At 40.9% G+C, this 22,860-nt stretch overlaps 2 protein-coding genes across 5 annotated transcripts; one reads left to right on the forward strand and one right to left on the reverse strand.

Annotated features, from left to right (window-relative positions):
• Positions 1-816: 816 nt before the first annotated feature.
• On the reverse strand, positions 817-13,493 carry GPN3 (GPN-loop GTPase 3). 3 transcript variants are annotated; one of them, XM_077875580.1, is made up of 8 exons: positions 12,920-13,493; positions 11,745-11,853; positions 5,605-5,772; positions 4,416-4,540; positions 2,809-2,924; positions 2,589-2,685; positions 1,976-2,104; positions 817-1,415 (listed from the first exon to the last, which is right to left on the reverse strand). In XM_077875580.1, the coding sequence occupies exons 2-8, from the start codon at positions 11,833-11,835 to the stop codon at positions 1,353-1,355; spliced, it is 789 nt and encodes a 262-aa protein (XP_077731706.1). In that variant the 5' UTR covers positions 11,836-11,853; positions 12,920-13,493; the 3' UTR covers positions 817-1,352. The 3 variants fall into 3 exon arrangements, with proteins under 3 accessions (XP_077731706.1, XP_077731705.1, XP_077731707.1); XM_077875579.1 differs by having other exon boundaries at positions 12,880-13,490; XM_077875581.1 differs by lacking the exon at positions 12,920-13,493 and adding an exon at positions 12,474-12,610.
• On the forward strand, positions 13,470-22,491 carry FAM216A (family with sequence similarity 216 member A). 2 transcript variants are annotated; one of them, XM_077875583.1, is made up of 7 exons: positions 13,470-13,784; positions 15,416-15,450; positions 18,752-18,873; positions 19,967-20,096; positions 20,175-20,358; positions 20,902-20,984; positions 22,126-22,491. In XM_077875583.1, exons 1-7 carry the CDS (start codon positions 13,693-13,695, stop codon positions 22,236-22,238), a joined length of 759 nt encoding a protein of 252 aa, XP_077731709.1. In that variant the 5' UTR covers positions 13,470-13,692; the 3' UTR covers positions 22,239-22,491. The 2 variants fall into 2 exon arrangements, with proteins under 2 accessions (XP_077731709.1, XP_077731708.1); XM_077875582.1 differs by having other exon boundaries at positions 13,478-13,784; positions 15,416-15,456.
• The last annotated feature ends 369 nt before the right edge of the window (positions 22,492-22,860 follow it).

A 22,860-nucleotide genomic window follows, 5' to 3' on the forward strand; every position in this document is an offset into this window, starting at 1 on the left:
TACGACAATAAAATTTCTAAAAATTATGCAGATCAGGGTGTTCTCACCCTTTCATACTCAGGGCCACAGACAAGAGTCCTGACACAGGACAGCACATTCCCATGATGCCCATTCAAGTTCTCTCCTGCTGGCCGTACCTCTCCACCGTACAATAGCTCACCTTGATGGACTAGGATGCAAATACTTGACTTATGCCCCTGGCCTAACCTCCCAGACACAAGTTACCACTGATAGCTGTGGTTCTTCACACATGGGGCATCTTTAGTTAAAATGGATCAAACGTGACACTGCAGGTGTACTCCTGCTACCTAGCCCAAGAATGATGAAAAATTTAACCTGTTTCCAGTTTTCTGTAAGGGTTTAATTTGTATCAGCTGGAAGATCCAGGCCCAAATAGCCAAGGAAGACTGGGCTGTAATGAGGATTAAATGAAAGAGATTATGTAAAATGTTTCTTAGCACAAGGTCTGGCAGAACTCAATAAATTAGATTCTGCTTTTCTTAACAGGGCCTAGCCCATCACAGATGGACTAGCCACTCCCCATTGCTTTCATACCCAATGCTACTGAAAATAAACAATTCAATCAAGGTGCAATTCTTTTCTTTAAGAAGAAAAAAATGTCTTTTGCCTTTTTTGTGCATCTGCTATTATTACCCAGGAAAGTATAAATTTTTAAATGCTCAGACACAATTGCATTTTTAAAGAAATCACTGGCTACATTTTGACAGTTGGGCAAATTTAGTCATTCAAAAATTTGCCCTGGATGAGTATTTCAGATTCTGACTAAAAAACAGGAGTGTAATGAAAAGTTAGCACTATTTTTATATTTATTTTATTTATATACATATATGTTTTTTAAAAGTTAATTTTCATTTAATTACACAAATGATACATTTTCAAATATAGGAAAATTCAGACATACAAATAAGCAATGGTCTTAACTATATCCTAGATTTTTTCCTTTGGACACACATGTGTATATTGTTATAATAATTCCTGCCTCTCCAAAAAAACCCTCAAAAATAACAAAAATCAAACAGGAAAAATAAAGGTAGACTGAGTCCTAACTGTACCACAGATGCTCATTTATATTATATGCAAATCTATGTGCATTCATTTCAATTTCAACATTTAAAATCTAAATTGATGCTGTAAAAATACTACTAAAAGATTCCACTTGAAACACCAGCCATTTCAGAATAATTACAACTTGATTTAGGCATGCTGCTGATAAAGAGCCAAGTATTGCCTTTTTCATTAAATAAGTAGCTTTCTAGTATTGCATCTTTTGAAAAGAAGAATGTCTTGGTTCAATTGAAAGTGTTTCAGGTATAGTTACTCTGAAAAATTCTTCATTCATTTTGGTGTCCTTGAAAATATTCATCAAACATAGAAGAAGATTCATCTTCATGTTCCTGACACAAAAGAAACACAAAGCAGAAAATATTCATTTCCTGTAAATCAGATCTAGTAGGTGCTTACATATTTTCCAAGTAATACTCTACCAGTAGATAATGCCCAGCTGCATTGTAGGTCTTTTACAGTGACAAAAGGCATGACTGATAGAACTTTTTCCAGCTACATGGTAAATGAAAAATACTTCTATCTCACTGGAAGCATTTGTACTTGAGTTTACGCTTGCTGACTCTCAGCTAATTTGCTGAGGTAGTGGCCTACGACAACTACCATCAGGCTTCTCACTGACATATGTGAGGGCATCCTAATTTCAACTGGATTTCATCTCCGTTTTGCACATACCCTGAGGACAAAGAAGCTGGTTTATAGTGCCTCAATAAAGGGTAGAGTAAAACTGGTACTACTTGTTGAGCACAGATGTCAATTTCAGACCTCCTCTTGAAAAGCCCAGGTTTCTACTGCTGCTAAGATAAAAATCTGAGGAGTTGCTGGGATTATGCAGGAGGCCAGTAAGTGCTGGCAAACATTATTATCAAAAGTCAATAATCAAAAAATTTACCTTTGGTTCTTTGAATTCTAAGTCTTCTCCATACTGAATGGCAAAATCAATATGCTGTAACACAATATTCATGCTTTCTTCATCTGACTGATCATAAGGCAAAAATCGAACCATGCTATAGTCATCAATCTACAAGTTGGGAATTTCATAAAGGGTCATTCAGAAGCTGTACAAAATACTTAATCTTCAACTTATAGTCTACAACCATTTATACTTCTGATTAAAAACATTTGTGTGTGGGGGGAGGAGGGACAAATCATCATTGATTTGCCTGACCTCTGACCTCCCAGAACACTCATTAACTTATTACTTAACTAGACACTTACTGTTTCATAGATACTTCTCTGAATTCAGCAACCGTCATAAATTTCAAAAGGGCACAGACAGTTCTGAACTCCCCAAATGGTATGGAACAATAGACATGTCAGTTAACTTATTACAGCTACCACTAATAACTACTTTTAAATTAAACTACTGACTGGCCTGCCCACAGCCTGCCCTCTACCCACCTCCCCTTTGTGAGGAAATAGGACTGTGCTTTCCATAACGGTGGCCACTCACTGGCTATGGTTAACAGCTGACCAGGTCATTTAAAAAAACTTCAAAAACTTACCAGTCCACATATAGCTTTAGTCAATTTTTTGAATTTTTTGCTTCTTAAGTCACTTGCAGAATCGTCTAATAAAGAATACATGTCTGGGTCTAAAAATCTTTGAAAATGAGAAAGACTAATGAATAAAATGAAGAATAAATAAAAAAACTAGATTTGTAGACTAATAGAACCTCACGTCTCTGCAATTAAGATCTGATGATAATGGAAGAAGTGAACTCACTTTTCAATTTCCTTTTTGGCTTTCTTGCTAAGCAGATCCATTTTTGTCATGATGTTAACTTGTGGAATTTCTAGGGAGATCATAGCACTCAGGGCTGCCAAGATGCCAGAAATAAACTGGAGGAGGAACAGAAAAGGGAAGATGAGCTGTTGCCAACAAAATTTGCTGGTCTCCACATAAAAGAGAGATGTTTGCTCTTTGCTGAACAAAGTAAAAGAAATGCTCATCCTAAAGAAAAGACTAATCGGATGGTTGACACTTGGTTTCCAAAGGTGAGAATAAGGAGGGAAGAGGTAGATTCAATTTATAGTGATCATGGGGTACCAGCCTGGCTTGGTTGGAAGAACATGTGACTCTTCATCTCTGGGTTGTAAGTTCGAGCCCCATGTTGGGTGTAGAGATTACTTACAAATAAAATCTTTTTTTTTTTTTTTTCAAATTAAATCTTTAAAAAGGTCTGGGGGGGGGGGCGCAGGGGCACCTGGGTGGCTCAGTCGGTTAAGTGGCCAACTCTTGATTTCAGTTCAGGTCGTGATCTCAGGGTTTTGAGATGAAGCCCCACACCGGGCTCCATGCTGGGCATGAAGCCTGCTTAAGATTCTTTTTCTCCCTTTCCCCCTGCCCTTCCCCTCACTCAAAAAATTACAGTGATCACAAATCTCAGTTTAGATGGTAATTTTTTTTAAATTTTTTTTATTTATGATAGTCACACAGAGAGAGATGAGAGAGAGGCAAAGACAGAGGCAGAGGGAGAAGCAGGCTCCATGCACCGGGAGCATGACATGGGACTCGATCCCAGGTCTCCAGGATCGCGCCCTGGGCCAAAGGCAGGCGCTAAACCGCTATGCCACCCAGGGATCCCCAGATGGTATTTTTAAAAAAAAAAAAAAAATTTTATTTATTCATGAGAGACACAGATAGAAGCAGAGACATAGGCAGAGGAAGAAGTAAGCTTCCCTTTGGGGAGCCCAATGTGGGACTTGATCCCAGGAACCCGAGATCACAACCTGAGCTGAAGGCAGATGCTCAACCACTGAGCCACCTAGGCGCCCTAGATGGTATCTTAACCTCTTTTCTGATTGAATATTCTTAAGAGCAATTAATGGAAAATATAGTTCATAAATTAGACAAGAGGCTCTCGAAGAATTAAAAACAGACACGAGGGACACCTGGGTGGCTCAGCGGTTGAGCATCTGCCTTTGACCCAGAGCATGATCCTGGAGTCCCGGGATCGAGTCCCACATCGGTCTCCCTGCATGGAGTCTGTTTCTCTCTCTGTTCCTCTCTCTCGTGTCTCTCATGAATAAAATCTTAAAAACAAAACAAAAACAAAAAAACAGACATGAAATGTGCATCTGCCTCATTTTTCTTTGTTAAGTAGCTCCCCCAAATCTATACGATATCATAACTTATCATTTTTGAGTTAAAAATAGGTCATTAAAAAAAAAAAAAGGTCATTAAAATAACTGAATAACAAAGGATAATACTAAATTATTCTGGAATGTAGTTTGTGAAATGTCCAGAGTATTGAAATCACAGAGTGCTTAAAGGAGACTGTCATCTGCTTGTACCCACAACTAAAAAATAGACAAGACGGATCTTCAAACCTTGAACGACTCCACCATGAACTGAGAATCAACAAGAAAAACTCCACAGACTCGGAACTCCCACTGTTCCAGCTGTTGGACCAGCTGTTTCATCACAGGCAGGTGCGTATACAACTCAATCTGACCTACAAAAGAACATGACAAGATTAATATAAACAGGAAATATATAGTCATCAAACTACATGTAAAAAAATTTCCCACAAGATGGTTAAAAAAGGGGAGTCAAAATTGAGGGCTACAAAGATGTGTGTTTTTTGGGAATATTCATCAAGCTGTATGCTTAGGATGTATGTGCTTTTCTGTGGGTTCAATTAAAAGCAAGGGAAAATACTTTCTCTTTAAAAAAAAAAAAAAAAGTGGGGGGTGGTACCTGGGTGGCTCAGCCAGTTAAGAGTCCGACTCTTGATTTAGGCCCAGGTCATGATCTCAGGGTTGTAAAATTAAGCCCCGTGTTGGGATCTACACTAGGAACGGAACCTGCTAACGATTCTCTCTTGTGTGCGTGCATGTGCTCTCTCAAAACAAAAATATAAAAATAAAGTAAAATAAAAGCAAGGAAAATTAAGTGAGAACCACAAATGATCACAGGTCAGACTCAAGTCTAAAACTCACAATTTGGCTTAAGGAGTTGTGTGTGATCTGTCCCCTATCAGCCTCACCTCATGAACTTCCCCTGGGTTTTCAGTACTTCGGCTACCCTGGACTTCTTGGTGTCCCAAACCCACCTCATTCCTTCCTGCCTTGAGGCTCCTGGCATGTTGTGCCTCTGCCTGGACCATGGTATGGTCTCTCTCACCTTCACCCCCCAGCCCAGCTTACATACTTGGTCAGAAGCCTCCTAATCTTCTTGCTATATGATGATGGTTGGTGCTACTCCTGTGGAGCACCTATCACAAATCAGTATTAAATAATCACCTAGGAGATTTTGTTCATTCTGTCTAGCACACTCACTGTGCTGCCGACTCCATGAGACTGTGAGCTCCATGAGGGCAAAGACCACAGCTGCTGGGGTCTCTATGGTATTCTCAGCACACAAACTAAGCACTCAGTAAACTCAAAGCCAATAGATAAGAGCTTTGGGCCTCACTGCAATCTAGTTAAGAGCTACAAGGCTCAATCCACTTTCTCTCACTGAGGACAGAACTAGTACAACTTCTAAGAAAATGTCATATTCAAATTACTGACTTACCTGGACAGTCAAAAAGGATGTAGTCATCCTCTACATGGCCAAGGCAGTTCTCTAGCCAGTCAAAATTATTGGCAAAGTACTCCATGCAAAATACCAATCCTCCATTGGGACCAAAGCGGAGAGAGTCATCCTCCATGACATCATCCACCTCAATCAGTTCCCGAATATCTGCAAAAGATGGGGCCCAGGATCTAAGAACAGCCATTCAAAAACTGTTGTCCTCATTAGTGATAGTTAACAATTTATTTTTTTTAAGATTTTATTTATTTATTCATGAGAGAGAGAGAGACAGAGGCAGACATAGGCAGAGGGAGAAGCAGGCTCCATGCAGGGAGCCCGATGTGGGACTCGATCCTGGGACTCCAGGATCACTCATTGGGCTGAAGGCAGGCGCCAAACTGCTGAGCCACCCAGGGATCCCCAATAGTTAACAATTATATAAAAACACATGTGTGGGATGCCTGGGTGGCTCAGCAGTTGAGTGTCTGCCTTTGGGTCAGGACGTGATCCCAGTCCGCGGATTGAGTCCCGTATCAGGCTCCCTATGAGAAGCCTGCTTCTCTCTCTGCCTAAGTCTCTGCCTCTGTCTCTCGTGAATAAATAAAAATAAATAAATAAAAATAAAACACATGTGTGAAACTATTTCTGTACATGATTATTCACTGTAGCAGTTTGTAGGAACCAATTAAATTATTAAACAGCCAGACAATGGAACCCTACGTAGCCATAAAAAGGAGAAGCTCTCTTTTTTTTTAAAGATTTATTTATTTATTCATGATAGACATAGAGAAAGAAAGAGAGGCAAAGACACAGGCAGAGGGAGAAGCAGGCTCCATGCAGTCCTCCAACGCAGGACTTGACCCCAGGTTTCCAGGATCATGCCCTGGGCCAAAGGCAGGTGCTGAACCGCTGAGTCACCCAGGGATCCCCCAAAAAACTCTTTAAATATGGGTGTGATATAATCTCTCAAGTATACTTTAATTCATTAATTTGAGAGAGGGTTGGTGTGCGTGCACATGAACAGGGGGAAGGGGCAGAGAGAGAGGCAGAGACTTTCAAGCAGACTCTGTGCTGAGTATGGAGCCCAACCCAGGGCTCGATCTCACAACCCTGAGATCATGACCTGAGTTGAAACCAAGAGTTGGACATTTAACTGACTGAACCACCCTGGCACCACATCCTAGGTATACTTTTAAATGAAAAATGCAAGGTGCAGAATTCTGTGTAAAAAATGCCATCATGGGGATCCCTGGGTGGCACAGTGGTTTAGCGCCTGCCTTCGGCCCAGGGAGCGATCCTGGAGACCCGGGATCAAATCCCACGTTGGGCTCCCGGTGCATGGAGCCTGCTTCTCCCTCTGCCTGTGTCTCTGCCTCTCTCTCTCACTGTGTGCCTATCATAAATAAATAAAATTAAAAAAAAAAAGCCATCATTTGTGTGAACAACAGCAACAATAAGACAAAGGTTCACTACATATACACAATAATACATATATCTGATTTTATATCCATAAACTCTCTATGGAAAGACACCTTAGAAACTGGCAAAACTGGCTGTCTCCAGGGAGGGGAGCCAATTACCGGAACACAGACCTGAGAGGGAGATATTTTACTGTACGCTTTTCTGTACCTTTTGCATTTTAAACCATGTCAATATACACTATGTATTCCAAAATAATTAAAACCAAACCAAAAAAATCAATTGATGTTTCTTAGCATGGTGACCTCAGGGAAGCTATTTAACCTTTCCATACCTCACTTTCCTTATTTGTAAAATGGGAGACAAATCATATATCCTGGGGTAGAAGGATAAAGGCTCTATGAGGTAATGTAGCTATATCACCTACAGCAGGGGCTTAAAAATTCTGGTATTTGCATAGTTTACCTTTATTATTAATTTTGGAAATCTGTATTTATAACTTTCTACCATAGGCTTTTTACGTTTGTGCACAAATCTACCATCTCTGTTCACAGAGCACTGCCTCATTCATAGCCACATTTATGTGGATATGTACTTCCTATGCACTTCCTCTCCCTGAGTGATAAACATCTGACTCAAGTTGGGACAACAAAACTGGGTCTTCTAAAAGGATGACTCAAGGACATAAGTCAGTCATTAAGACACCTGGACCTGAAAGTGATATGAACCTGAAGTTGGTGGCACCTTACTTACTGGGCTTCCAGAAGCTGAGAAAGCTGGTAAGAGAGAAAAAAGGCAGAGACCGAGAAAGCCACCTTCAGTTTGTTAGTTTTTGTTCTGGGTTCTAGTCTCTCATAAAGCCTTGCTCTTGGGTTTTGTGAGAGATCCCTGATTCCTTCTAAAAAAAAAAAAAAAAAAAAAAAAAAAAAAAAATCCCCCCTTTACATAGGCTGGCTTGAGTGCTTTCTGTTGGGTGCAAATGATCCCAAAGAAATGCAAAGCCTTTTTTTTTTTTTTTTTTTTGAGGGGCAGAAGGAGACGGGAGAATTTTAAGCAGGCTTTACACTCACTGCAGAGCCTAACACAGGGCTCGGCGGCACAACCCTGAGATCTTAGCCTGACTCAAAATCAAAAGTCAAGACGCTTAGCTGACTGAGCCACCCAGGAGCCCTAAATCCCTTTTCCTTATGAAGATAACTGTTTTGTACCTCACACCCACTTCTTGCCACTCTCCTGTCCTGATGGCACACGTGTCATTAACAGAAATCAGAAGCTGACAAAAAAGAATTTCCCATATTCCCACCACCAGTATTACATGGTGTCTTCCACTCCGCCTTCCTTTTGGTTACAACAGAAGGAGCATCCCACTCCTGGGGCACCTGGTGGCTCAGTCAGTGGAGTGTGCAACTCTTGATCTTGGGGTTGTGAGTTCAAGCCCTACGCTGGGTGTAGAGATTACTCAAAAATAAAATCTTTAAGAAAAAAAAAAAAGCATCCCACTCCTAGTGAAGGCAAAATCTTCCAGTTGTTTGGGATCCTCTTCCCCTTTCCCATTCTTGAAGTTATTCCCACTGGTTGGCATTTTCAGTTTGTTTCTACTGGATTGTTCTGTTCAGCAATCAAGTCCGTTCCAGTTAGCACCTCCAATGTTAAAACGCAACCTCCTGGGACGCCTGGGCGGTTCAGTGGTTGAGCATCTGCCTTCCGCTCAGGTTGTGATCCTGGAGTCCTGGGATGGAATCCTGTATCAGGTTCCTCACAGGGAGTCTGTTTCTCCCTCTGCCTATGTCTCTGCCTGTCTTTCTGTGTCTCTCATGAATAAAATCTTTTTAAAAATTTGTATTAAAAAAAAAAAAAAAGCAACCTCCCTTGACCCTCCTATCCGCTCCAATTCTCACCCCTCTTCTCTGCTCCTTTCACAATGAAACTTCATCTCTTGCACCGACACTGCATCACCTTCAGGCCACTCTTCAAAACACTCCACCGGAACTGTGGGGCAAGTCATCTCCATCTCCATGTCTCCACACCTAATGGCCACTGCTCTATCCTCATCTTTCATAACTTCACAGCCATATCTGAAATAACCAAGCACAAGTATTTTTCCTGAAACAGTCTCTCCTCCTGGCTTTCTCCCACCTTACTGACTCCACCTCCTACTCTAGACCTCTGAAGAGTAGACAACTTTGAAGCTGGCTTGGTCTTGGGTTCTTTTCTCTAACCATCCTTCCTTCTTCCCCAAAGGATCTCATCCAGTCCTGGAACTTTATGTTCTGTCTATATGTTTCTGACTTGAAAATTTATTTTTATTTTTTGACTTGAAAATTTATACCTTCAAACCAGCCTTTATCCCTAAGTCTCTATTATATCCAATTGGTTCCTTGACATCACCTCTTAGATATCTATCAGATGTCTCAAGCTTACTAAGTGCAAAGAGAATTGCCCCAAACCTAAATAGACTTGTCTTCCTTTCCAATAGATGGTATCATATACTCTCTTCAGTAACTCAAGCAGTTCAAGTCAGGTATCTAAGAGTCACCCTTGATGATCTCTCCCTTTCCTACGAAATGGTTCTGGTTCACTCTCCCAGAAAATGCTAATTCTACTTGCAAAGTATATACTGAATCTGCTTCTTTACATCTCTACCATGACTACATTAGTCCAAGCCACTTAGACATCTGCAATAGCCATCCTGCTCATCCCTGCTTCTATTCTTGACTCCCTAGTGTCCATTTTTCACCTGAGAGCCAGTTATCTTTAAAAATGTATATCAGATGTCAACCCTCTCCTCTGCTTTAAATCCTAATGACATTCCACTGTTGACAGATGCTACACGTTGAATGCTGGTGTCTCCTTAAAATTCCTATGTTGAAAAGCTAATGCTCAAGGTGATAATATTAGGAGGTGGTGCCTTTGGGAGCCAATTAGGTCACGAGGGTGGTTCCTCATGAATGAGATTATTGCTCTAATAAGAGGCCCCAGGAGCAAGTGGGTAGCTCAGTGGTTGAGTGTCTGCTTTTGGCTCAGGGCGTGATCCCAAGGTCCTGGGATTGAATCCCGCATCGGACTCCCCTCAGGGAGCCTGCTTCTCCCTCTGGCCATCTCTGCCTCTCTCTGTTTCTCATGAGCAAATAAGCAAAATCCTAAAAGTAAAATAAAAAATAAAAAAAAATTAAAAAATAAAATAAAATAAAATAAAAATAAAAATAAAAATAAATAAAATAAAATAAAATAAAATAAAATAAAATAAAATAAAATAAAAAAAGAGATCGCGCCAGACCTGACTATGCTGGCACCCTGATCTTGGGATTTCCAACCTCCAGAACCATGAAAAAATATATTTCTGTTGTTTACAAGTTGCCCTGTCTGTGGTATTTTGTTAAGGCAGCTCAAATGGACTAAGAAAACAGAATAGAACTCAAACTTCTCATGTCCTTCTAGCACCTACCCACTACTTTCCTTCACTGATTATGCTCTAGCTCATTGATATTTTTGCTTTTTCTGGAACATACCAAACCCCTTCCTATCTCTAGGCTATGTATTGACCTGATTTCCCTCATCTTGGAAGGCTACTCCCCAGCTTGGTAAGCCCATTACTATCTTCGGGTCTGGGCCCAAATCTTCCCTCCTGAGACTACCCTTTCTAAAGCAACCTCCAGGTTATTCATTCTCATTGACTACTTGGAGTCATTATCACAATCTTTAATGTTTATCATTTTGCTTATCTCCTCACTAAAAGGTCCATGAATGAAAGGATAATGTCTGCCTTGTTCTCTGCTAGAACCTTGGCATCTGGCATAAAGTAAGTGTTCAAAAGACATCTGAATGAATAAATTGAAAGAATTTTACTTTAGGGGCACCTGTGTGGCTCAGTCAGTTAAGTGTCCAACTCTTGATTTTGGCTCAGGTTATGTATGACCTCACCATTCTGAGACCAAGCCCCATGTTGGGCTCCACACTGGGCATGGAGGGCATGGAGCCTGCTTAAGATTCTCTCTCTCAGGCAGCCCTGGTGGCTCAGCGGTTTAGCGTCGCCTACAGCTCGGGGCGTGATCCTGGAGACCTGGGATCGAGTCCCATGTCAGGCTCCCTGCATGGAGCCTGCTTTTCCCTCTGCCTGTGTCTCTGCCTCTCTCTCTCTCTCTCTCCTCTCTGTGTATTCTCATGAATAAATAAATATAATCTTAAAAAAAAAAAAAAGATTCTCCCTCTAAAGAAACATAAATTTAAAAAAATTCTTTTTAAATTTTTTTCCCAAGAGAGAGGGTAGGAGGCGCCTCTAAAAGAATTAAAAACAAACAAACAGTTAAGCTGCTCGCTAATACTATGACCTGCAGTAAACCCGATTCACCACAGCAGGCTAAGCATGGAAGGACAGAAGGGGGGATGCCTGGGTGGCTCGGTGGTTGAGCGTCTGCCTTAGGCTCAGGGGGTGATCCCAGGGTCCTGGGATGGAGGACCTTTGTCTCTGCCTCTCATGAATGAATAAATAAAATATTTTACAAAAGTGGGGAAAAAAAGGACAGAAAAGAGGTATGAGGGAAGAGTCTACTCAATTCTTAAACTAAGACGAAGAAAGGATAATGTCACACATTTCATCATGAAGCAGGGGAGCAGACTATAATAATTAAGTTTTCACCTTCTGTACCAAGCAGCCAGCACTCATGGCCTCTCCACCCCCTCATTTTTCCTGAAGGAGGGGGAAGGCTCTGTTCAGGACTCACCAGCCATCACGGAGTAGTTGAAGTGTTCTGCTGCAGGATCTAGGTTCACAACTTGGACAGACCGATTGAGGGCTTCACAGTGTTGGACCATAGTGGCACAGTAGGTGCTCTGTAATGTCACAAGGCATCATGGGGTCAAAGCAATAGGCAGTGTAGTGCTACCCCTGCACCCCCAAAATGGATACCCTATATCCCTTGGTCGGTGTCCACTGAGGCCAAAATTATGCCTTCATTGATCAAAAAGCCGACTGAAAACAGGTACTAGGCTGGCAGTCAGGACATCTGACTGGGCTGTAGATCCAGACCTGGCTGAGACTCAAGAGTAACTTTAGTGAAAGCGCTTCTCTACTTTTCTCTTCTTTTTTCTAGAGACTTTATTTTTAAGGAATCTCTACACCCAACATGGGGCTCAAACATAAAAAAAGAAAGTATTAAAGATACACAGGTGTCAAACTGACAATTTCACTTCAATGCAAACTGAAAGAATTGAAAAGGGAGTAATTTTCTCAATTTATGATCTCTAGAATTTACTGACCTCAATCAAGACTCATATTCCACCAAATGAATCAGCCAGGAGCCTTACCCCTGGTTTTCTCTACACCCAACATGGGGCTCAATCAATATACGATCCAATGTTCACTAATGTTAGGCCATGTACCTCCTAAAATCGCCTCAAAGACCAGAAGTCCATGTTTCAAGCTCTGAGAAACTGACTTAATGAGACCTCACCTGAACTTTCTATGAGCGAGACAGGAGCGGATTCTGGGATTACACACAACTGGATTCAAATTCCAGCCGCGTGATCTTGGGAAAAGAACTTAACCTTTCCGTGTCTCATTTTCTGTAAAATTCCCATCCGTAAAAATGAGAACAAGACCTATCCTACAACGTTGTTCTGGAAATAAGTTAGGAGTTTAAACGCAGTATCTGGGGCATAAGTATACTCTAAGCATTAGCCACCACTGTTATTTTCCCCACTTTCAAAATCGCAACAAAGAGCGACGAAGCCCAGACTGCAGCAGCGCTCTGCCCAAGGGTCCGCGTGCACGCACCCGCCGGTCCCTCCGTCAGGACCACAGCCCCCCTGCCTCCCACGAGCTCCGACTTTTCTCCTGTTCTAACGCCAAAGCCTCACCTTCCCGCTTCCTGCCGGGCCCATGACCAGCTGCGCGTACCGAGGCATGCCGGCGCTCCCGGGCCCGGGCTGGGCCCGCCACGCCTCACGGAGCCCGACCGGCCCGCTCCCTTCAGCCTTCGCGCGACGCTCACTGAGTTCCGGGAACACCACGTGACCACCAATAGCAACCCACAGTCCTTTTGCGCCCTGCGTTGTTACATCCCTGGCTACGGAGCGTCCCGCAGATCAAATCTCGTGTGAAACCCGTTCTCGGGAAACTTCGGCGTGGGCGGGGCGGACGGGGCAGCGGTTAGAGTGTGCGCAGAGGTGGTGGCGGAAATCGGCGGTTGGGACGCTGGAGAAGCTTGGTTGCCTTGGAGATAACGGCTAACGGCTCGCACTCCGCATCCCTGCGCCGCGGACTTCGGTCCTCGGTCCGCGTACGAACGTCTCACCTATCTGGCGACACCCAACGTTTGCAAAGCTGTTAGAGGGCCGGGAATCCTGAGGTGGAAGGCACCTCCTGTTTTAGAGGGCGTGTATGTTTCCTTCCCGTGGAAGAGGACTCATCCCCTCCACAAAACGTGCAAGCGCGCAACCCTCTAGAGAGTTCCTGCCCCTCCCCTCTCTAATTCCAGCGTCTGGTCTCTGCCCTCCCCGCTCTCCCGAAGCCGTTCGGGCAGCGCCCGGAGCGCCTCGGCGGGGGCTAGAATACGGCGTCCGCGGGTGCACCCCCAATAGCGCCCGGCCTGACGCACGCGTGCTGCCGGGGGAGGGGAGAGGGGGAGGCTGCTTCCGCACACCGCTCGAGGTCCGGGCGCCGGGGCGGAGATGCCCGGCCAGTGTCCGGTGCCCGACTGGACGGCATGCGGCTCTTCCGCGGACCCAACCGCAGTGGCCGGGACCGAGGGTGGCGGCGGCGGGTGAGGCTGAGGGGCCCTGAGGGGTGAGGGAGGACGCCGACCGGCCCAGGTCGTGGTCCCCGGCGGAGGAGGGGGTGGGAGCCGGCTGCTCCCGTGGCCTGACCCCCCAGTGCGCTGACCTGAGAGGAAGGGGGAAGCTCTGTTGTGGCCGGGGTGGCACACATGGAAGCCGCCTCGCTGTTTACGGGAAGGGCCTGTGAGGTAAGGCCGAGCGTTGGTGCAATGACTAAACGCCGGGACTGCGACAGTTGCCTGCGTGCGTCTTTCTGCCCCGAGGGGGCGCTGCGAAACCTGCTGGAAAATGCCGTCTGGCCACAGGATCTCTACAGAAAGAGGGGGTTGGGGGGCACGGCAGAAACAGGTTCGAACGAGGCTCTCCAAGTCAATAAACCAGTTCTGTGGGTGTCACGTTAGCCACTTTTATGTCCAGGGGATTCATAATGACGATGAGACAGATAATTATGAATGTTACGGGTACGTTGATCTTGATGTTTTCTTCCCACTGAAGTTTTTCTTCATAAATCCATTTTATTTTGAGAAGGCTCTTTTAGTATAGTTCCTGGATGCTGAAGACAATTAGTCTTCAGTACCTTCTCATCCCTTCCATCAGTTATTACCTGAAAGAGCTTCAGGGTGTACCTTTCCAAAAGCACACAGTCATGGCTCCTGCTGCACCCATGACCATTTATTTATATGTGTGTGTGTATATATATATACACACACACACACACACACACACCCATATGGAATGTGTATATACATAAATGTATACATATATACATCATGTATATGAAATATATATAGGGAATGAAACATATATATAGTGTTTGAAGACTTCTTAAAAATGATTTATTTGTCTTAGAGAGAGTGGGTGCGTGCAGAGGGGAGGGGCAAAGGGAGAGGGAGAATCCTCAAGCAGACTCCTCAAGTCTGAGTGTGGAGCCCCAAGCAGGACCACCGAGATCAGGACCTGAGCCCAAATCAAGGATCACCCACTAACCATCTGAGCCACCCAGGCACCCATCAAAGACTTGAAAGACTCTTGTCTTTGCTGTTCATTACAGTGCTTGACAAAGTGCTGGATCCTAGTATCGATGGACACTTGGACATTGAATAAATTTAAGGAAGCAGGAAGCAAGGGTGTTTTGTCTTAATTTGAGAAAAGAAAAAAAGAACTTGTCAAAAATGAAAACATTCCAGATCAATTTATCAGTTCCAGTACACCTTAGTTACATACAGTAAAGAACAAGATAGTCTTTTCCATATCCAAGTTACTTTATTAAAAATAAAGTGAGCAAGAAAATACCACAGATAACACAGAGACGCAAACTACTTTATTGAGCTCAATGTAGGAATTAGATTAAGAGGCTATAAAAGTAAAACCAAACCTGGCTTAAGGTAAATCCCTTCTTGTATGGTAAAAACCTCATATAACTCACTTTTAAAAAGCCTGGAGCCATTAGGCTATAACCAGGATTACAGGAGAAAATTTGCAAAATACTCCATCTAATGGAAACATGAAAAGTAAAAAGCATAGGCAATACTGTCTTTTTTCATTTAAAATACTTTTGTTAATTCTTATAATGCTGTCCATTATTGCATATTATTTAAGTCCTTTTTTTCCTCAACAGATCAGCTGGACATTCTTATTATCACAATTCCAAAGGTATTGGTAAGTAGAGAATATAAAGCAGGTAATACCCACAAATAATATGGTTCAGAGATGCTAATTTTGCTGTAACTACAAACACAGTGGAGTTTTAAAAACAGACTTTATTAGCATCCTGGTGAACTTAAGTCTTTAAGATTTTTTTTTTAAAGATTTGATTTATTCATTCAAGAGAGACACACACAGAGAGAGGCAGAGACAGAGGCAGAGAGAGAAGCAGGCTCCATGCAGGGAGCCCGATGTGGGACTCGATCCTGGGACTCCAGGATCATGCCCTGGGCCGAAGGCAGACGCCCAACCACTGAGCCACCCAGGTGTCCCAGTCTTTAAGATTTTTCAAAGAACAATTCAGCAGGTTCTTTTTCTCTTGTTGAGATATTTTACATCAAGCATTTTTATTTTAATTTTTTTATTATTTATTTTATTTTTTTATTATTTTTTTTACATCAAGCATTTTTTAAAAAGTACTTCAAAATAGCAATGAATCTGAAAATAACTTTGTTTATAACTGATGTTTGAAAAACAGAGTATAACCTGGGGTTTATACACATATTGTTTTTTTGTTTTTTTTTTTTTAAATATTTTATTTATTTATTCATGAGAGACACAGAGAAAGAGAGAGAGGCAGAGACACAGGCAGAGGGAGAAGCAGGCTCCATGCAGGGAGCCCGATGTGGGACTCGATCCCGAGACTCCAGGATCACGCCCTGGGCTGAAGGCAGACGCTCAACCACTGAGCCACCCAGGCGTCCCGGGTTTATACACATATTGAAGGGAAAAATTCTAACTTGAACAACTTCAAAGAGCATAAAATATTTCTCAGTGCTGCTCTTTTTCCTCTCATTTTAAATAAAGGATAGAGCTGCTGGAATTAAGTAAGGAAGACAAACCAGAAACTTCTAAGTTTTTTGGGGGCAGGGAGCTATTTCAATTCAGTGATATATAAACTTGGATTCACTTAACTTTTCCTTGGAAAATTTGTAGTCCTTACAGGTACCTGAGAAAAACATACAGACACATATCTATATGTATATACATACATAAAAATGCATATATACATACAAATAAAGTGGTTGTTTTAAAATGGAATTGCTGGATCATATGGCAATTATTCTAATTTTTTGAAGAATCACCACACTGTTTCCTTTTTTTTTTTTTTTAATTTTTATTTATTTATGATAGTCACACACAGAGAGAGAGAGAGAGAGGCAGAGGGAGAAGCAGGCTCCATGCACCGGGAGTCTGATGCGGGATTTGATCCCGGCTCTCCAGGATCACGCCCTGGGCCAAAGGCAGGCGCTAAACCGCTGCGCCACCTAGGGATCCCCACCACACTGTTTCCATAGCAGCTGCACCATTTTACATTCTCATCAGCAATGCACAAGGTCCCAATTTCCCCACATGCTAGCTAAACACTTGTTTTCATTTTTTTAAATGATAGTTATCCTTAGAAGTATGAAATGGTACTTCATTGTTATTTTTATTTCCCTAATGAGTAGTGATAATGAGCATCTTTTCATATGCTTCTTGGAGATTTGTGTATCTTCCTTGGAGACATGCAAAGTCTATTCAAATCCTTTGCCCATTTTTTAATTGAGTGTTTCTCTTTAATTAATATTTTCATTTTAAAAAATGGTTTATTTGATGGGGGCGGGGGAGGAGCAGAGGAAGAAAGAATCTCAAGCTGACTCACCACTGAGTGTGAAGCCCAACACAAGGTCGTGGGATCCAGCTCAGGATCCTAAGATCATGACCTGACCCAAAATCAAAAGCTGCTTAACTGACTAAGCTACCCAGGTGCCCCTAACTATTACTTTTAAATGTTATCATTTTCTGTAAAGAAATACTATCCAGCTTTTGAAAAGTTAAATTTTAGTCCAGGCAATATACAATATGCGTCCCAGAAATATTGATTAGCAGGGATGCAAAATGTATATTTTTAGATAATTACCTCACATTTATGACTTGAAAAAGGATTTTAAAAATATATATACTTTTATTATAGATTCCAAATTATATCTCAAGGGTCATAATAACATAATTTCCAGATGATTTTCCATTTGTTGGCAAACTAGTTAGTCCTTCAGTAAGGCAAATATAACACTTATCTGCATCAACTCTCCAATTTGTTAAAATCTTGAAGAAATAAAGTTTAATATGTAAAATTGTGGCCTTTGTTGTCAGTACTGAAACAAAATTGTGCTTATTTAATTCGACTTACTAAATACAAACTTTTAACTTAAAAATCTGTATTGCCAGCTTTATTTGTACTAGCCTAAAACTGGAAACAACCCAGATGTGCATCAACAGGTGAATGGATGATCAAATTGTGCGTCCTTGTACATATGTACATAGATATATACGCACTGGAATATAATCCCAACAATAAAAAGGATTGAGTTATTGTTACATATCACACCTTGATGGATTTCAGTATAATTATGTTGAGTGAAAGAAGCCACATATACACAAAATATATACTGTATGTTTCCACTTATATTAAACTCCAGAAAATGCAAAATAATCTATAGGGATACTAACTGTAGTGATAGAAAGCACACTACTGGTTGGAGGGAGGGAGGGAGGGAATGGGTAGGAAGAAGGTAAGTGTTATAAAGAATTATTTCCTGGTTAAATTTCACCAGATACTGTTTTTCCCCAAACTGCTACTGAAGGTTATGCCTTAAATCAAGTTACTGGTCTCAATATGTCTGAAACTGAAAACTAGTTTCATTCTTCTAGATATGTCTCAACTTTTATTTAAAGACTATTCTTTTAATCTACCCACATCAGTATTAAAAACATTGAAATAACTGAAATTGTGTAAAAATAAGTTTTAGAATTCTGTAAAGCCCCTCCTTTTAAAATTGCCTCATTAAAAGTATAAAATTTGTGTTATCCTATTATTCTGTCTTGAATTTAATACTATAAAGTCAAATGAATGATAAAATATTGTCTTTACAGTGCAAGTTCTGCATGTATATTCTTGTTTAATATGGCTTGACCTACAGTAAGCAAACAAAAACAAGTTACTGTCAACAGTTTGCATCTCAGCTGAGTTCAAAATAATGTAGTCTATATGTAATGATATATATATATAATAAATGTTTATAAATATTTAAGAGTTTTGTATGCTCTAAAACCAAATGGCATATCACACAGTGATATTTCAAATTTAATAGAATGACTCATACTACTGCTCCAGGATAATCACAGACATGTAAATAATATAGATATTAATAACTTGTTGAGCTGATGTTTGCTCATGAAATTCACATAATAATGTTCTTGCCTACAGATGGAATCAAAGATGAACACAAAGTGAACACACACATAGCCAGGCTGCAAGAATTGTGGAAAACTCCTCAAATTCAAGCAATTCACATCCCTAAATCAATGACAGATGCGTCCTTTCTAAAGGTATGCTAAATACCAATACTTTGAATACCAAAGTCTTTGTATTCTGAGCTGAACTTCTTATTGAAGATAAGCTACTTAGAGGGTAAGGCATTTCAGAAGACAAGGTACATTCAGCATATGGTCTAGGAGTCTATAAATATCTGCTGATTAAACTCATGAAATGAATACAAGGATTTTATCATTATATATTCCTTATCATAAGTTCTTTTAGGGCTTTATGATACTTGAGATCTAATGTACCTTTACTCAGGAAGCTATGGAAAGTTACATTCTAGAGATGGAAACCCAAACTCATAGATTCCACTGAAAGACTGCACAATTAGAAGCAAGCAAAAAAAAAGAAAGTGGTAATCGGCATTTCACAACTCTTGAACCTCTTATTACCCATTAAAGGTCATAACTGCCAGAAGTATCCTTGTGAGAGCAGTGCAAATGAAGGTTACAAAAGATCTGTGCACATTGGTCAATTTTTCTGACCAACATTTTGAATTTTCTCTGAACTTATTACCTATTCAGTTCAGTAAATCCTATGTGTGTATACACACATTCATAGATAGTGGGTTTTGCATTTTAAATGATGTTACCTTCTAAAATTAGCAAGTGAAAATCTTAGTTAAAATTTTTACCAAAGACCAATAGACTATCCCTCAGTCTTCAGCACAGACAGTTATTCTTCTGGTGCTAGAAAAGACTGTTTCCTTAGTTTAAGACTAAGTAAAGTATTGAATTGCTTTAGATACCACAAGATACCTCAAAAATTGTCTTTAGGAGGCAAGATGCCTACACTCCTTGAGAGGCACACGGGAACTCAGACTCACTGACAGAATAGCATATCCTTACTTTCCCTATTCTTCTAGGGCAGTGGTTCTCACACCTCACTGGGTATCTGAACCACTTGAATGGAAATGGCAGGCGGAGTTACTTGTGCTGTTTAAATGGCCATTTCTTTCTCTTTTTGGTCAGATTAGCATAATTGAATTGAAATAAGCAAAATGTACAGATGGTACAGTTCTCCTGAACATTCATCCTTTCAGATAAGGAATATTGCCAACTTCTTGTTCTCCAGTGCCTATAAGCCTTATTTGTCTTTTAGCATCCAGACCTCACGACAGGCCAGAAGCATTACCTGTGCAGCATTGCTAAGATCTACAATGCCAACTATCTGCGGACGTTAATGAAGAGGCAGTACATGTATGTGATCCAGCACAGCTCACAAAAGCCAGGCAGGTGCACCTTTGTAGTTCTCACTAGTTCTCGCAAGAAACAAGAGGGTCTTCTAACAGAGGTTATCTGTACAACAGGTATCCTCACTCATCACAGGAGCCGCCTCAGTTCTCGCTACTCACAGAAGCAGCATTACCCCTGTACCACATGGCGACACCAACTGGAGAGAGTGGACTCGGGGCCTTCTAACACTGCAGTGGCACGTGCACCTGAAATGATCCTACAGCATTCCCTTTGGCGACCAGTGAGAAACAGAGAAGGGTCTGTTTCTTATTGTTTAAAGGAGGAAAATAGACCCCAATTTTATTTGAAGGACAGCTAAGTGAGATTACAAGTCATTCCCTGATATGTTCATTTTGTTAAATTCAGAATGGACTAGACCAAAAGCCACCAAAGGATTGTATGGTGTCTTTACTGATCTGACTGGACTGGGTTATGCCACTCCTTTTAGGATGTATTTTGTGGAACTGTAAAAATTTCTTTAATCAGCTAGTGATAGGCAAGACTGCCCTTTTCAGTAATTCCCACTTAAATTCAAAATAATACACTTCCAAAAGGAGCATATGGTTGCTTCTACACAGGGGAATACTATAAACAAAAAGGAATTAAGAAAAAAAAGAAGCCTGATTATTCAACCTGCACTATAACACTATAACCCTGTTTCAGGGTTAGTAAGTCATGGGAGAGTGAGAGGGTCTTTTTGGTGATACTGAGCTTAATAAAAAGAATTTATATGGTCCTCCACATGCATTAGACAGCTGTTGATTTTGCTGGTTCCAATTAAGATGCTCCTCTTTCTTACAGTTTAAAAACTGGATATGTATCTAAAACAAGATGTAAATCACTGAAGATTTTTAGAAAACCAAGCAGACTGTTCATGCAATCAGGTAAATGTGGAATTTTTAAAGTATGCATTTTGAAAGATCTGCTTAAAAAAACCCAATATAGTTTCATTTCTATTACAGAAGACTTTAAAAAACTTAATGTGATTTGCTTTTAATTCTCCAAATAAAATGACTATGAAATAGTTTCTGCTTTCACTTAAAAGAACATACTGCTCAGGGGAATAAGATTCAAGGTACTTGTAAACAAAGGCATTTATAATATCAAAGTCAAAGACTTAACAGAGTGAATTTGTTAGAATCCAGAGCCACAAACATGACTTTTTCAAGCCATAGCACTTTCATGATAGTGCCTTTTTTGGATGGACAACATATTTTGTATGGTGGCATAGTTTATGAAGGTCTCTATCACCTGTATAATTTTAATGTTCAACAAACCAGTGGAGACAAGCCAACCAAGTGAGATTATCAAAATTTTGTGGAGCAACTCAGACAAATCCAGTTGGTAAGGATCAGCAAAAGGTTCCTACCACAAGGGCAGAATACCACATGAAAAAGGCAAAAGGGGAAGACAGAAAGCTCAGAAGTATTCCTCAGAATTGATAAAAGTGAAAAGGATTAAGTGGAAGTTAAACAATTTCCTGGGAAAGTTGTTCCTACAGTAAGTAGGAAAGTAGGTAGGAAGTAAGGAATTTAGGCCTTCTGAACTCCCATCCCACTGATGTGTGACAGTCCAAGAAATGAGAGAAATGGCAGAAGAAAAAGTAAGTCTGGGTCCAAAAATAATAGCTGGAGGAAACCCAGGTAGGGAGAAAGTCCCTGTGGTCCCTGAGAGGAGAAAGATGAGTAGGAACTTAATGCTTAGTGAGAGCATGCTGAAGCTGTAACTTTTCAGTAACCAAAAGATTTTGACAAGTGAAGACAAAATAGGACTTAGTAACAGAATTTGCTGTACAATAACTTGGCTTGAATACAATACTTACTGGGTATCCTATTTTAAAAAAGAGATTTGGGGGAAGGGGGGGAAGCAGTTAAGTTTTGAAAATTGCAGGCCATTTGTTTTTGTGAAAGGCTTATTACTAAGGAAGGTCAATTTGTAGTTTGTTCTTATATACAAATCTCAATTTTCAGGACGAAATACAGCTTTATTTCCAAAACAGACATTATAAACTCTTTTTTCTTTCAGTTTCTACAAATGATTCTGAATCATACATGAATGAAGAAAAAAAGGAAGAAGATTTACTAAATAAATGTATGCAGTCAATGTCAATTGAAGAACAAGGAGAACATCTGATGTGACCTGACAGTCTTGTGAATTGATGAGGTGCCAAAGGGGGGAAGGGGTTGTGAATTGTGTCCTCTCTTTTTAGGATAGTATTGTTATTCACCATGAAGTCATTAAGTAATTTTAGTTTGTTCAGAAACGTTTGCAACAGTGTAATTGGTTTGATGTAGTTCCATGTACTAACGATATTTGTGTAATAAAAGTTATGTGTAATATATGCTTGTATTTCTAGCTAGGCACAATTAAAAATTTTCTTGTCACTTAAAATGGAATTATTTTTCTTTAAATCTGTCAAATTGTGTAATTCTTTTTCTGCTTACAGTAAGTCCTAAAACAAAAACATGAGAATCCCATCAAGTATTTTTTTTTTTTTTTAAGATTTTATTTATTCATGAGAGACAGAGAGAGAGAAAGAGGCAGAGACACAGGCAGAGGGAGAAGCAGGCTCCATGCAGGGAGCCCGATGCGGGACTCGATCCGGGGTCCCCAGGATCACACCCTGGGCTGAAGGCGGTGCTAACCCACTGAGCCACCCAGGCATCCCCCCCTCAAGTATTTTCTTGATTGGGCTAAGGAAAGCTCCGAAATAGCCTGATACAGAATAACATTTGATAGAGACTTGCAAAAAAGGTGCTT

The sequence above is a fragment of the Canis aureus genome, chromosome 27 (genome assembly GCF_053574225.1).
Source record: "Canis aureus isolate CA01 chromosome 27, VMU_Caureus_v.1.0, whole genome shotgun sequence".
Lineage (NCBI taxonomy): Eukaryota > Metazoa > Chordata > Mammalia > Carnivora > Canidae > Canis > Canis aureus.

Excerpts from the sequence above, each read along its gene's own strand:
- GPN3 (XM_077875579.1), bottom strand. The coding sequence starts at position 12,927 with ATGCCTCGGTACGCGCAGCTGGTCATGGGCCCGGCAGGAAGCGGGAAG. Across the intron at positions 5,773-11,744 it reads CAACTACTCCGTGATGGCTG|ATATTCGGGAACTGATTGAG; the intron begins GTGAGTCCTGAA and ends CATCTTTTGCAG. Across the intron at positions 2,105-2,588 it reads CTAAAGCTATATGTGGACTG|ATTGATGACTATAGCATGGT; the intron begins GTAAGTTTTTGA and ends CCCAACTTGTAG.
- FAM216A (XM_077875582.1), top strand. The coding sequence starts at position 13,693 with ATGCCCGGCCAGTGTCCGGTGCCCGACTGGACGGCATGCGGCTCTTCC. Across the intron at positions 20,359-20,901 it reads CCAGTGAGAAACAGAGAAGG|TTTAAAAACTGGATATGTAT; the intron begins GTCTGTTTCTTA and ends TCTTTCTTACAG. Across the intron at positions 20,985-22,125 it reads CAGACTGTTCATGCAATCAG|TTTCTACAAATGATTCTGAA; the intron begins GTAAATGTGGAA and ends TTTTTCTTTCAG.